Here is a 14,322-nt window from a genome sequence, read left to right on the forward strand (position 1 = left end):
TGGTATGTTGTTGTGGTCAGTTTATTTTTCTGGGTATCTGGACTGCAGCACGGTTCAGACTTTGTTAGAAATCATTCTGCTTTTCTGCCTTAGTAAGTATCAAAAGCCCGAGAGTGAGATTTTGGCTCTATTAATTTAGATGACATTTTTTCTTTCATTAGGTAATACTGAATTTTAGATATAGACTATTTAGTTGTGGGTTAGCAAGCTTTTTCTGTAAAAGGGCACATTGTAAATATTTTAAGCTTCAGAGGTCAGTGGTCTCTGTTGCAACTTCCTCACCTCTACCACTGATGAGCAAAAGCCGCCATGTAAATGAATGGGCATGACGATGTTTCAGTAAAACATCATTTATAACACTAGGGATGGTTTGTGGACCCCTGGTATAGAAGTTAGAGCTGAATCCATAGTGCCCTCAGGAAAGGACCTCAGAATTTTTTTGAGTTAGTTTTGCTTATGACTTTCTCCTAAATAAGAAGTGTAGAAATAATGAAATAAAAATTGATAATCCCAACTAATTGATTATCTTCATTATGTAGGTTTACATCTGGTAAACAGTTAACAGCTAATCCTATCATCTAATGATTTGTAAATTTATTGTTAAGGTTATTGGATTAATATCTGTTTTCCTCACTAGATGTAAACTTCACTTGAGAGCAAGAATACTATCCCTTAATGCCACTAGTGCCTAGCACAACTCCGGCCACGTAGTTGGCCCTCGTGAGAAGTGAGTTGAATCAGTGAATGAATTTTTCCCCTCTACCCCTAACACACCCTCTAGTATTCTCTTGACTTCTCTACCATTGTTCTCTCAGACACCTAAGCCTGAACCTGGGGGCTACCCTGACTCCTGCCTCCCCTCCGCCTTCTCACATCTGGCCTCTTTTCACACCATGCCGGACCTCTCCCGAACACCAGGGATGTAGGACGAGCTGGATGCGGCCTTGCCCTCCCGGAGCCCACTGAGTGGAGAGATAAAGGAGTGGCTGGCAGTTCTGCCGCAGGCACTGAGATAACTCAGAGGAGTAGGCTCTAACCTAGGCTATTGGACTAGTTAACGCTTTCTAGAAAAGACAGTCTGAACTGGGTTCTGGAGGACGAGTGGAAACTGGTCAGCATGGAATCAGTGGAAGGCATTCTAGGTCCAGGGAGCCACGTGGCGGAGTCTTGGGGGTGAAGGAGAATGGCTGTTGCCTTAACTGCAGTTAGCTCAGTGTGGCTGGAGAAGGGGGCGGAGAGGAGTGTGCCACAGTGACGGGCCGATCCCGAGGGGTCTTGTGTGTATGCTGAGGGGATTGGGTTTTTGTCCTGAATTCTGCAGGGCTGCAGGGAGTGAGGGGATTAGATTCCCATCTGAAGCAGTTCTCCCGCAGCATGGATGATGGGTCACAGGGACTAAGCCTGGAGGCAGGGAACTGAGGAAGATACGAATGAATAGGTACCCTCCCCGCCATGCTGAAGGTCATGACTAGAGAAATATGCAGAACTGAAATGGATCCACTCTGGGAGACTAGAAGGGGGAGAGTAAGGAGTTCCAGTCTGCTCTGTCCTTCACACTAGCCCTTGTGTCTGTCCCTTCCTCCTCCCTCAGTGTAAGCTCACACCTCATCTTGTCATTCAGTTGCTGAAAGCCTTCAGAAGCTCTCATTCCCTACAGACTCCTTAGCCTGGATTTAGATCCATTCCCAAACTCTTTCAGATCCTGTTTCCTACTAACCCCATCTTGAATCCTCCATGCCGCCTAACTTTGGTATTCAGAATTTTCTAGACCACACCAGTACATTACCCATCCTTGGCAAATGCCACTCTTACCCTAGGATTAGCCATTTCTTCTCTGTCTGACTCCTGCGCATCCTATAAGACCCAGAGGCCTTGTAAATTTTTCAGTGCTAGATGTTTTCTCATATATACTACTTATATTTTTTCAAAAATATTCTTTATGTCCACAGTAATGGCTGATATACCATTAGAACTGTACAAAGCTGTTGGAAAAGTGGCCACTTATAAAATGATAGCTTCTTTATACTTCAGCAGTAACCATCAAAAAATATAATGGAAATGGATCCTGCTCATAACACCCAATAGAAATGCCATATAAGGGGCACCTAGGTGGCTCAGTGGGTTAAAGCCTCTGCCTTTGGCTCAGGTCATGATCCAGGGGTTCTGGGATCGAGCCCCGCATCGGACTCTCTGCTCAGTGAGAAGCCTACTTCCTTCTCTCTCTCTCTGCCTGCCTCTCTGCCTACTTGTGGTCTCTGTCAAACAAATAAATAAAATCTTTAAAAAAAAAAGTCATATAAGAAAAAAAAACTTAAGGGACACTTGGGTAGCTCAGTTGGTTAAGTGTCTGCCTTCAGCTCAGGTCATGATCCCAGGGTCCCACATTAGGCTACTTGCTCAGCGGGGAGCCTGCTTCTCCCTCTGTCTGCTGCTCCCCCCAACCTTGTGCTCTCTCGCTGATAAACAAAATTAAAGAAAAAAAAAAAGAGAGAAAAAACTTAAGTACTCAGAATGTATGTGAAGAAAACTTGAAATATAGTGACAGAACATTTGACTAGGGGCGCCTGGGTGGCTCAGTGGGTTGAGCCTCTACCTTCGGCTCAGGTCATGATCCCAGGGGCCTGGGATCGAGTCCCGCATAGGGCTCTCTGCTCAGCGGGGAGCCTGCTTCTCCTCATCTCTCTCTCTGTCTGTCTCTCTGCCTATTTGTGATCTCTCTCTCTCTGTCAAATAAATAAATAAAATCTTTAAAAAAAAAAAAGAACATTTGACTAAATGGAGAAATAGTTTATGTACTGGGATAGGAAGAATCATTATGTAAACATGTAAACTAACTTATAAAAACTTAATTTATAAGTGTAATTCCAGTCAGATGGGGGAAGGATAATGCACCAAAATGATTCGGGGCCCCTGGGTGGCTCAGTCGTTAAGTGTCTGCCTTCGGCTCAGGTCATGATCCCAGGGTTCTGGGATGTAGCCCCGCATTAGGCATCCTCCTCAGTGGGAAGCCTGCTTCTCCTTCTCCCACTCCCCCTGCTTGTATTCCCTCTCTTGCTGTCTCTCCATCAAATAAATAAATAAAATTGTAAAAAAAAAAAAAAAAGAATGATTCTATATAACAAAAAGCACTGTAAAATTGAAAGGTCACAAACAGGAAAAGAATATTTACAACTCATGATACTCAGAAGAGATTCTTTTTTTTTTAAGATTTTATTTATTTATTTGACAGAGAGAGATCACAGTAGACAGAGAGGCAGGCAGAGAGAGAGAGAGGGAAGCAGGCTCCCTGCTGAGCAGAGAGCCTGATGCAGGACTCGATCCCAGGACCCTGAGATCATGACCTGAGCCGAAGGCAGCGGCTTAACCCACTGAGCCACCCAGGCGCCCCTCAGAAGAGATTCTTAAAGATCTGGATTCTCACAGACCAATGAGAAAATATTCCTTTTTTTTTTTTTTTTTTTTTTTTGAGAAGACAAACATTTTAATAAAAAATGGTCAAGAGATATGAAGAAGCACCATACTGAAGAAGAGATACCACTGAGCAATAACCATATGGAAAAATGTTTAAGCTCCCTAGTAAATGAGAAAATTCAAATTAAAATGAGGTAACAGATTTTTGCCCATGAAATTGGCAGGGGGGAGAAACTGGATAGTATCTATTATTGGCAAGAGCACAGGGACCTACGCACTCTTACTGTGGTATTGGTGAGCGAGCATCTTCCCTTTCTGGAGGGAGATCTGGCTGTATGTCTCAGAAGCCTTGAACAACACACCTAGCTTTTGACCCAGCAATTCTACTTCAGGGAGCCTAGCCCAAGAAAATAGCTGGAGACATTCATAAAGATATATGTGCAAGGATGACATTATAGTATTATATTAATCTGGGAAAACTAGAAATAGCCCAAATCGACAGCAGAAGATTTGGCTAAAACAAATTGGAGTATCTTAGTAAGTTGGTATACAGTGAAGCCATTTCGTATAATATTGCAAAAACTTATCAATGACATGGGAAATATTGGGGCAATACATATTGAGAAAAGGCTTTAAAGCAGTGGGTAAATTGGGATCCTTTTTTGTTGCATCTCTATCTCCACACCATATCTGTATCAAATTGATTAGAGTTTCTTAAGTCTGGGATTGGTTGAAGTCTTGACTGTACCCTAACTTCTAAGCCCCCAGACTTCCAGATGACTTAATATTTTCTGATTTTCACAGTCCTTTAAAGACCACTTTATTCTAAAGGAATTTTGAATCCATTTTGGGTACTAACAAACAATCTGAAGTTGTGCAAAATTTTATGTGATTGATTGTGTCAGAGTTTACAGGATTCCTTTACATCAAAATTATACCCTGATCTGTATTCCATACTTGACAAGGTTTCCTTTAAGGTTATTCTACCTGTCTTAATATTTTCCCTGTTAGAGGAAAAAATTTCAAATGCCAGACCCTTTAGCACTCAAAAAACTAAGTAAAAGTGGATTCAGTTCTAACATCATGCTTTCATAAATATCTTCCGTGGAGTTGTTAACACAGTACGGTACAGGCATCTGACAGTTTTAAAATAATCTAGCTAAGATTGTGTGCATATGCCTTAACATTTTATATTATTATTTTTTTAATTTTCAGGGGTGATAGTCAGTTTTGTAGTCAAAAAGCAGCCATCTATTCATTGAATTTTACAGCAGATCCACCTCAAAGGATATTTAAACTTGTTGACCAGATTAATCCATCTATTTTCTGCGTTCATATTACAAACTGTAAGTATTTGAGGGTGACATGCTTTGAGAAGCCCTGGAAGTTTTTTCTTTAAAAAGTTGTTTTATGGAGGGGCACCTGGGTGGCTCAGTTGGTTAAGCATCTGCCTTCTGCTCAGGTCATGATCCCAGGGTCCTGGGATCGAGCCCCAAGTTGGGCTCTCTGCTCAGCAGGAAGCCTGCTTGTCTCTCTCTCTCTGCCTGCCTCTCTGCCTACTTGTGTTTACTCTCTATCTCTCTGTCAAATAAATAAATAAAATCTTAAAAGTGCTTTTATGGAAATATGTCTCATTCAGTTAGATTTAAAGCAATAATTTTATGGTTTGGCTAAGGTGCATCTTCTGAGGCTGTTTCACAGGCCACTGCAAGTAACTTCTTTTTTTTTTTAAGATTTTATTTATTTTATTTGACAGACAGAGATTACAAGTGGGGCTCGATCCCAGGACCCTGGGATCATGACCTGAGCTGAAGGCAGAGGCTTTAACCCACTGAGCCACCCAGGCGCTGCTGCAAGTAACTTTATAGACCTTTGGGCATGAGCATTTTCTTTAAAACTAATGTGGCTTTGTAGTGGTCTTTATTTCACTGATGTTTATAATATGTAGACACGTATAGGAATCTAGGTTTATTTAGGTTACGTGTGTGTAATTTTTTTTTAATTTCCTCATGGTTTAATGTTTGAAAATCAGGTTCAGCTTTGGTTTCAATTTCCTTTTTTCTCTTTTATTTTTACTAAGAATATTTGCATGAAAACAGGATCTTTATTTTTATCTGAGCATTTAGCTCAAATAGGTGTTTAGATCCAAAGTACATGTAAGTTTAAAATGTTAACAAGATATCTAAGATCAGAGATGTATTTATGGTTTTATCAATTAAGCTTCATCATCTTTTCAGAACATCTTTATATTTTGAATTTGTTCCCTTGCAGTTTAAAACTAGGCGAATGCTCTGTGATTTTTTTTAGACAGAAGGGAAGAGAATGGAGGGGAGAGGGGGAGGGGCAGAAGGAGAGAGAGAGAGAGAATCTTAAGCAGGTTCCACCCCAGGATGGACACGGAGCTCAAGCTCACAATCCCGAGATCATGACCCGAGATGAAATCAAGAGTCGGACACTTAACTGGCTGAGCCACCCAGAGCTACCCAGTGTTCTGGGATTTGTAATCTAAAGTAATGACTGCTCAGTCATTGTCAGATTCTGTGACATAACACCATGCAAGTGAACATACCAGCCCATTTCCTCCTTCTCCCAAGATATCCTATACACAGCACATTATTCTCCTGGGCTTTGGTTTGGAGGTAGCTGTGTGAGGGTAGAAAATCATTTGTCCCTTGGCCATCTGCAGAGAGCTTTGCCTTAGAGGTAAATGCAGCAGGCTCCACAGTCCATGGACTGGAGAAAGATTGCTTATTATTGGCTTCTGTTGTGCTGTTTGCCTGAAGGCTTTAGAAACCGTTACTTACACACGATTAGAGAAGCAGGCTGAGTCTGAAGATCCTGTTTATTTAATAAGACTCAAGAAATTCTGGGTAAAGTAAATATGGAAAGAGGCTGTTTTTTACACATTAACCTAATGCGACTAAAAACTGTCTCCAAAATATTATGTTATATATATCATGTACATATTGTATGCTGATTTAGAATACTTTTTCTAAAAACAGATAAACCTGCGTTATCCTTTATTAATCCAGAAGTGCCTGATGAAAATAATTTTGATAAATTGATGAAAACATCTGATGGTTTTTCCTTCAGTTCAGAATCAGAGATTTCTTTCTCAACCCAGTCGGACACTCTAACTCCTGCTAAATATAAGGTGAGCCAAGAACTTGATTAAGTTCACTCATCTTCTTGCAAATACCCCATCCTTGTTAGTTAATTCTTCAGTATATTCTTGAATTCCTCAAGACAGAATTCACATTATAGAGGTAAAGACGTAATGTTCGTGCCTAGAAATCAAAGATCACAAAAATTAAAAATGAGTAGTTGAGTTTTAACATAGGGGTTAAAGTTATTTATTCATTAGTAAGCCTGCATTTATCTCTGCAGAAATCTTTGTACTTTTCCATCTTAAAAGACGCAGCAGAGGTCTTGAGTCATATTGCTAGGGGCACGGAGTGGATTGGTTGGGTGCCTGGGTCCTCTTCTCAAAGCTCTATTTAGTTTTGCAGACTTAAGGAAGATATGTGCTATTTTATATACATTCATTAGTAAACCTGTAAATGCTGTATATATTAACTTTGAATAAGTTTCAGATTTTTGGGAAGCATCTTTATTTACTTATTTTTAAAGATTTTGTTTATTTATTTGACAGAGATCACAAGTAGGCAGAGAGGCAGGCAGAGAGAGAGAGGGAAGCAGGCTCCCTGCTGAGCAGAGAGCCCGATGCGGGGCTCGATCCCAGGACCCTGAGATCATGACCCGAGCTGAAGGCAGAGGCTTAACCCACTGAGCCACCCAGGCGGCCCTGGAAGCATCTTTAAAGAGAAATACGGAAGCATCATGTGCTAGTTCTAAAAGTTAAAAATATGGAGGTACCTGGGATGGAAAGGCCCCTGTGTCCACTAAAATGCACATTGCAAATCACTGTTTACAGATTGGTTTATATTCTGGTTGAAATGTACCTATAAAAATATATTATAGTATTGTAGAGAAGTAAGATTTATAGTCATCTATATTGTTCTGTAAGCATGCTTTCTTTTTTTAAAAGATTTTATTTATTTATGACCTGAGCTGAAGGCAGTTGCTTAACCAACTGAGCCACACAGGCGCCCTGTAATCTTGCTTTTTTATTCAGTGATAAATCTTATGCATCTTCTCATATCAGTGTAAAAGTTAACATTTCTTGCAGAGCTTTCCAGATCTTAATTCACACAACCCTGAAAGGGATACGTCATTGTTCCATTTAACTGATAAGAAAAACTTCTATATAGGAAAGTAACTTGGTAGAGCCACTGTTGAAGCTACATGTATTCATGATAAAAAGTATCCCTTCTGTGTATGTATCAGCTTTTATTATTGACCCATTAACAGACATTTGTTTCCAGTTTTTCTATTATAAATAATCCAGAATGAACATTCTTATAGATACTTGTGTCTTTGATTTAATCCTTAGGATACCTTCCTATAACTGGATCAACTTAGTCAAAATGAATGGAAATTTAAAATATCCATGTCAGATTGCCTTCTAGAAAGATTACAGGAGTTTAAATTTCCAGGTCCAGTGAAGGAGAGGATTTGTTTCCCCATATCCTTGTTGGTGCCCAAGCATTTGGTTACTTTTAAATTCAAGAAAATTGGTTGTGGGGCACCTGGGTGGCTCAGTAGGTTAAGCCTCTGCCTTCGGCTCAGGTCATGATCCCGGGGTCCTGGGATCGAGCCCTGCATCGGGCTCTCTGCTCAGCAGGGAGCCTGCTTCCCTTCCTCTCTCTCTGCCTGACTCTCTGCCTACTTGTGATCTCTGTCTGTCAAATAAATAAATTAAAATCTTAAAAAAAAAAAAAAGAAAGAAAGAAAATTGGTTGTATGCACAATAGCTGTAAATTTTGTTCTGAATATTGGGGAAAGGTTTTATGTGGTTTGGTTTGGGGAAGGAAAGCCCATCAGTGTTATGATTTTAATGTGTACTATGTTATTATTTAAAGAATTACTGCTAGTAAAAAGTAATTACCTTGGGGCGCCTGGGTGGCTGCTCAGTCTGTTGGGCATCTGGCTTCAGCTCAGGTCATGATCTCAGGGTCCTTGTGTCGAGCCCCATGTTGGGCTCTCTGCTCGGTGCAGACCTGCTTCTCCCTCTCTCCTTCTGCAACTCCCCCTGCTTGTGAACTCTCTCTCTGTCAAGTAAATAAATAAAAATTAAAAACCACCTCTCTCACCCCTGTTCCTGGCCACCCAGTTCCTGTCTGCACAGGCAGACACTATGTCAATTTCTTATATACCTTTCTAGAGGAATTCTGTAACAAAAACGCCTGCAGGGGCGCCTGGGTGGCTCAGTCGGTTAAACATCAGGCTCTTGATTTCAGCTCAGATCATGATCTCAGGGTTGTGAGATGGAGCTGATATAGGGTTCTGCACTCTGCCTGGGAGTCTGCTTGAGATTCCATCTCCCCCTGCCCCTTCCCTGCTTGCGTATGCATCCTTGCACGTGCGTGTGTGCACACGCGTGCACACACACACACACACGCTCTCTTTCTAAAATAAATAAATCTTAAAAAAAGAAAGCCTGCCAATAAAATAACATGCACATACACAGAAACACATATTCTTGAAAGAAAGGGGTGGAGCAGCCGGTGTAAGCTCCACGTAGGCAAAGACCGCATCTGGTTTTTTGCTTATGACTTGGTTCCTGGTGCCCATAACGCTGCCTGGCACAAGGTAGGTGTCCGGTGTGTGTTGCATGAAGGCTTTCATAGCGCCGTAACGCCTACTGGTTGGTCTCTTTGCAGTATGGGGCTCCTCTCCAGACTTCAGATTCCTTCTTGAGATTTCCCTCTCCCCTTACGTCATCTCTGTGCACTGATAATAACCCTGCAGGTAAGACACTGGGTATTTTTCATTCTCTCTCTACATAGTTTGCTCTAAGCTTAAATTTATAGTAGTCATAATTAAACAGGCTTCAAAATTGGAACAGTCTTAGAGTTGAAAGAGGCCTCAAAGGTTACGCAGGTCAGATTTCCAACCATATCTTTTCTGCCACACACAGTCACTGCTTGAGCACTTGTAGTGATGGGGAACTCACTACCTGAAGCCAGCCTGCTCAGTTGTTTAACCCTTCTAGTTTTTGGAGAGTTCTTTCTCCACTGGAGCTAAAGTTTGTCAATAACTAGTATTTATTAAGCACTTACTGTGTGCTTGCATGTGTTTTCCCATTTGATTGCCGCAGTAATCCCTGAAGGTCGTGCTATTCGTTTTTTAGACGAGGAACCTGAGAAACATTCAGTCTCTTGTTCAGGCTCACTCAGCAGTGGTGGAGCAGGGATACAGCCCACACAGCCGCCTCCCACAGGACGTGCTTCTCCTTTCAGGAGCCTCACAGAGTCTCTGGAGTGACCGTCTTGGCAGTGGGAGGCCTCAGGTGTGGCTCTCTAATCCTTAAGGCAGCACCACTGCGAAGAAGCTAGCTAAGTAGCGTATGGTGACATGTGGCCTTAATGAAACATTATTTTGTATAGGAACAGAAATGGATTCTGTTGAAAAGACACTCAACCTTGCTCACAATAGGAACAGTGCAATTTAAAACCAAACTGAGGTACCATTTCCATGTAATGGCCTGGCAAAGCTTAAGAAATTTAAGGCTCTGGAGGAGTAGGCACTTATCTACACTGCTGGCAGGACTGCAAATTGTTACAATCTCTGTGAAGAGCAATTTAGCAATATGTGTCAAAATTGCAAATGAATATGCCCTTTGACCCATTGTTCTGCTTCTAGGAGTTGGTCCTACAGAATCTGGCCCGCTTACAAAATAGTACATTGCAGCATTGTTTGTGATGGCAAAGACAACTTAAGTGTCTGTTAATGTGGAACTTGGTGAATAAATTATGACATATCTATAATAGAATACTAATTATCCCTTAAAAAAAAAAGAGGAGGAAGCTCTTCATGTTCTAAGATAGCCTGAACTCCAGGATACATTGTCAGTAAAAAGAGCAAAGGGTAGAATATATAGCATTTGTTTTTTACCAAAAGGGGAAAGAAATACTAAAAATATATGTATACACACACTTCTATTTGCATAGAATATTTCCAGAAAGATACACAATAAACTTGATGCTGATTGTCTCTGGGGACAAGCAGTTGTCTCTGGTGGTGGCTGGGGGGTTGGTCGGAGGGGACAAGCATCAGAGGGACAGTCCTTCAGTATCTTTTTGTGCCCTTTGAATTCTGAATCGTGTGAGAGCATTACCTATTAAAAATATAATTTTTTAAAAAGATTTTATTTATTTATTTGACAGAGAGAGAGACAGCAAGAGAGGGAACACAGCAGGGAAAGTGGGAGTCGGAGAAGCAGGTCTCCCAGTGAGCAGGGAGCCCAGGCCAGGGCTCGATCCCAGAACCCTGGGATCATGACCTGAACTGAAGGCAGATCCTCAATGACTAAGCCACCCAGGCACCCCTAAAAATATAATTTTTAAGCCCTTTTAAACATGTTGTATATCTCTGTTATAACTTATTTTATGGTTTTACTTAGATTACAATTTTTTAGTTACCATTGAACAGTTGAAAAATGTATTCTCTCATTATTTTTTTTTCCCTTGGGAATGTTATGATTTCTAGCATTTCTGGTGAACCAAGCTGTTAAGTGCACCAGAAGAATAAATTTGGAACAGTGTGAAGAAATTGAAGCCCTGGGCATGGCTTATTACAGCAGTCCTAAAATTCTGAGGGTAAGAATTATTTTGAAGTGAAACTTACTCGTCAGATTTGTTTTCTGTTCTTTTCACCCTTTTGAAGTATGACAAGTATAGAATAATTGCAGTACATGATTGACAACTCAAGTTTAAATTTTTCTTCTCTAGTTCTTTGGTATGCTGATACCAAAGATACTGAAATAATCACTTAAATGGTTTTTATTTTTATATAGTTCATATTTTGCTTTTGTTCATTGTTTTGTTTTTGGCTTTCAATCATTTTGATGGTAACCAATAATTCTTTCTCCTAAAAAAAAAAAGGACTTTATTTAATAACACAAAACTTCAGAAATTATAAAAACATCTTAATGTCTGTGACAGAAATGATCACATTAGCACCAAGAAGATACCTGTGAGGCCAGAAAAGATAATCCACTTTCTGTTGTCAGATCAAGTCAGCAGGAACGAACAGGCAGGAAAGAGGATTGCTGGCAAAGAAGAGGTCAATGGGAGGTCAAGGCAGTGCAGAGGCCCTTTCTTTCTGGTTGTAGTGACTGAAGCCTAGTGGGATAGGACAGGCCACTGGGCCTCTTATTTGGGGCATGCCATGGAGGGTTGTAAGAGGTGAAGATTTTGTTCAATGATAAAAAAAAATCATATTATTATTGTGAATTTCCACCACCTGATTTCCTTATTTTGGAGGGAACGGGAAGGGAGTAGGGTGGTCCATGACATCAATATTCATCTGGACTGCAGTCTTCAGGATTGAGTTGAAGATTTTCTTCTCCTTTCCCATTCTGTCTTCCCCTCTTCTCGTAAGTCAGCTACGTAGCCTGTGAATTCTTCCAGTTATATGCCTTCTCCTGGCGGTCCTGGCTGTAGTCTGTCAGGGGTGCAGGCATAACTCTCTCAGCACAGGCCTCCCCAAACATGTCTACTCTGCCCCCTCCCTTTGACCCTGTAGGGTGTCTAGTGACGAGAAGTGGCGGGGGCGGGGATGGGAAATGAGGGAGGACTCCTTTAGAAGGAGTCCTTGGCTCTGTTGGGGAGGGAGGAGCTCACTGTTGAGGGGCTCGGGCTGTAGGTGGGAAGAGCAGTTAGGAGGCACTGGAAATTTCCTGGGCCAGCAATGGTGGCCTTTTGGTGTGGACGGGCACAGGAGGGTCACCAGAAGACTAGGAGCCACATCTTCCCCACAGCGCTGTGTCACTGGTGACCATGTGGAAAGTACCGAATGATTACGCTGAAGCAGGGAGACTTCTGAGACCAGCTCTGTGGGGCTGCTGTGTTCTATGAAGCTTCCAATATGAAGGAAATGAATATAGAAGGAAGATGCAGCTACCTCTTTGATTATGACATAGATATGAAAATACGTGGGTTGTCAGTCTTGATTAAGGAAATTCCGTTTTCCTCCTTATGAAGTCTTTAATAAGGTGATTATGCCCTTTAACCCGAAGTCTGAAAAAGCAATAAAAATGCTTTTCATGGTACTTAACAAAATTTGTTGTTTCTTTTTGTTTAGGTTCCTGGTTTAAGAACAGAGGCAGAGGTAAGAGTATTTCTTGATGGAAAGTAAGCTAGTTTATAATACGTTGTCTTACTTCTAAGCCTTTTGAAATGAATACACTTAGTGTTACAAGGATACCTTACTACCAGTAAGAACATTTGCCAAAAGAATGAAATGAGGAAGCTCTGTAGTGGCCCAACCTTTCGTAATTACAAAAGGGGGAGGTTTCCAAATTCCCTGTTTTTGCAGTTAGCACTTCTTCACATTTAAATGGCAGGACTGTGTTCACGGACAATGGGTATGATCGGCTTCTCTGCTTTCCTGGCCTCCCTTGAGGTCTTGGTCTCTTGTCCAGAGTTGGCTAACTCCCAAGACACTGTCTGTCTCTGGTAGAAGATGGAAACCTCTTGCCTGTGTATGTCTACACCTGTGTAGGGGTGGAACACTCCTGGGGTAGCTTCAGGGGTCAAGTTGTGGGTGTAGGTTCTATTGGACCCCAGCTCAGGGGTTCTGTCAGGCTGTGATCCGGTGGTCAAGAGCTTTCTGTGGATATGTCAGAGCAAAGGAACATGGATCTAACACCCCTTATTTTTGGGTCTGTGAGTACAGTCCCCAAGGAGGCCCGGGGCGCTGGCCTTGTTACGGTCTCCCAGAGCTTGTGGGATTGGCCGGCCTTGGTTCAAAATTCAGCTTTGCCATCGTTTTCTCCTGTGACATGTGCCTCATTCCCCCCAGTTGTCCAGCAGATGGTAAGTGTCCGCCCCGAGGCTGACGTGATGTCCCAGTGGGGGAGTGCATGTGACAGGCTCTGTGCAGCGTCTGGCACCCAGGTGGCAGTTGGGACAGTGATACCTGCTGTCACTGATTTCATTAAGTCTCGAGATACAGACGTGTCTGAGGTAGACACTTGGAAGGAAATAGTCTTGTGACTTTGGACTTCACACCTCTATGTTTGGGCCTGGATTTCCTCATCTGTGAAGGTGTTTTTCAAACTTGTTTTAGTTACAAAGTTTTTTCAAATGTGATCTCAAGCAGAACTCTCCCAGTGTGTAACTTGGATTGAATCCAAAGCCCCTGGTTGGAGCGGGGGTGGGGGCCAGAGCCCTCCACCTGCCCAGCCTCCACTTCTCTCTTCTTTTTGGTCCTTCTGAGGAATCTTTTGTTTTGTTTTGTTTGTTTTTTCTATTTTTTTTTTCCTTCTGAGGAACCTTGTGGCTCCCAGGAACACAGAGTGAAAACCATATAATAGACTAGCTCTCAAATACCTCTAGCCTCTAGAAAGTGCTTTGATTCTACCATTCAGACTTTGAACTGTCTATGGGGGCAGCAAGCCCATCAGCCTTGTTCATGACATATCTATAGTGCTGAGGCGGGGCCTAGTATGTATTGAGCACTCAGTGGGTTGTGTGTTCAATGAGTGGATGCCTAGGAGATGGATTCAGTTAAGCAGGGAAGACCTACTGTGAGTATGATGGGATGTTACGGGAAGGCATGTACTGTGTGCCATATTCTGTTCTAAGTCCTGTGCATGTTTGAAGTCTGTTAGTGGTCCAGTAAGCCCACGAGGCAGGTCCTGTTCTTGTCCCTCCTTGGCGCAGGAGTTAGAGAGCAGGGGATTAGCTTGCTCAAGGCTGTGAGGAAGTGGCAGACCTGGAACAGGAATCCCCAAAAGACCTTACTCTCAACCACGACCCTGGATGAGCTATACTTTGTGCCAGG

The 14,322-nt window shown here is 42.0% G+C and overlaps 1 protein-coding gene across 4 annotated transcripts in view; it reads left to right on the forward strand.

Moving 5' to 3' along the window:
* TCTN1 (tectonic family member 1) overlaps nucleotides 1-14,322 on the forward strand; it is a 37,163-nt gene that overhangs the window by 6,169 nt on the left and 16,672 nt on the right. For all 4 annotated transcript variants that reach the window (XR_009405874.1, XR_009405873.1, XM_059408400.1 and 1 more), the window contains exons 3-7: nucleotides 4,627-4,757; nucleotides 6,414-6,565; nucleotides 9,195-9,282; nucleotides 11,023-11,132; nucleotides 12,619-12,645. Coding sequence is in view for 2 of the 4 variants with exons in the window: in XM_059408400.1 (XP_059264383.1) it covers nucleotides 4,627-4,757; nucleotides 6,414-6,565; nucleotides 9,195-9,282; nucleotides 11,023-11,132; nucleotides 12,619-12,645 (508 nt within the window). In the remaining 2 variants the exon portion in view is untranslated. The remainder of the gene's footprint in view (nucleotides 1-4,626; nucleotides 4,758-6,413; nucleotides 6,566-9,194; nucleotides 9,283-11,022; nucleotides 11,133-12,618; nucleotides 12,646-14,322) is intronic.

Source organism: Mustela nigripes, chromosome 8 (genome assembly GCF_022355385.1).
Source record: "Mustela nigripes isolate SB6536 chromosome 8, MUSNIG.SB6536, whole genome shotgun sequence".
NCBI classification, from domain to species: Eukaryota; Metazoa; Chordata; class Mammalia; order Carnivora; family Mustelidae; genus Mustela; species Mustela nigripes.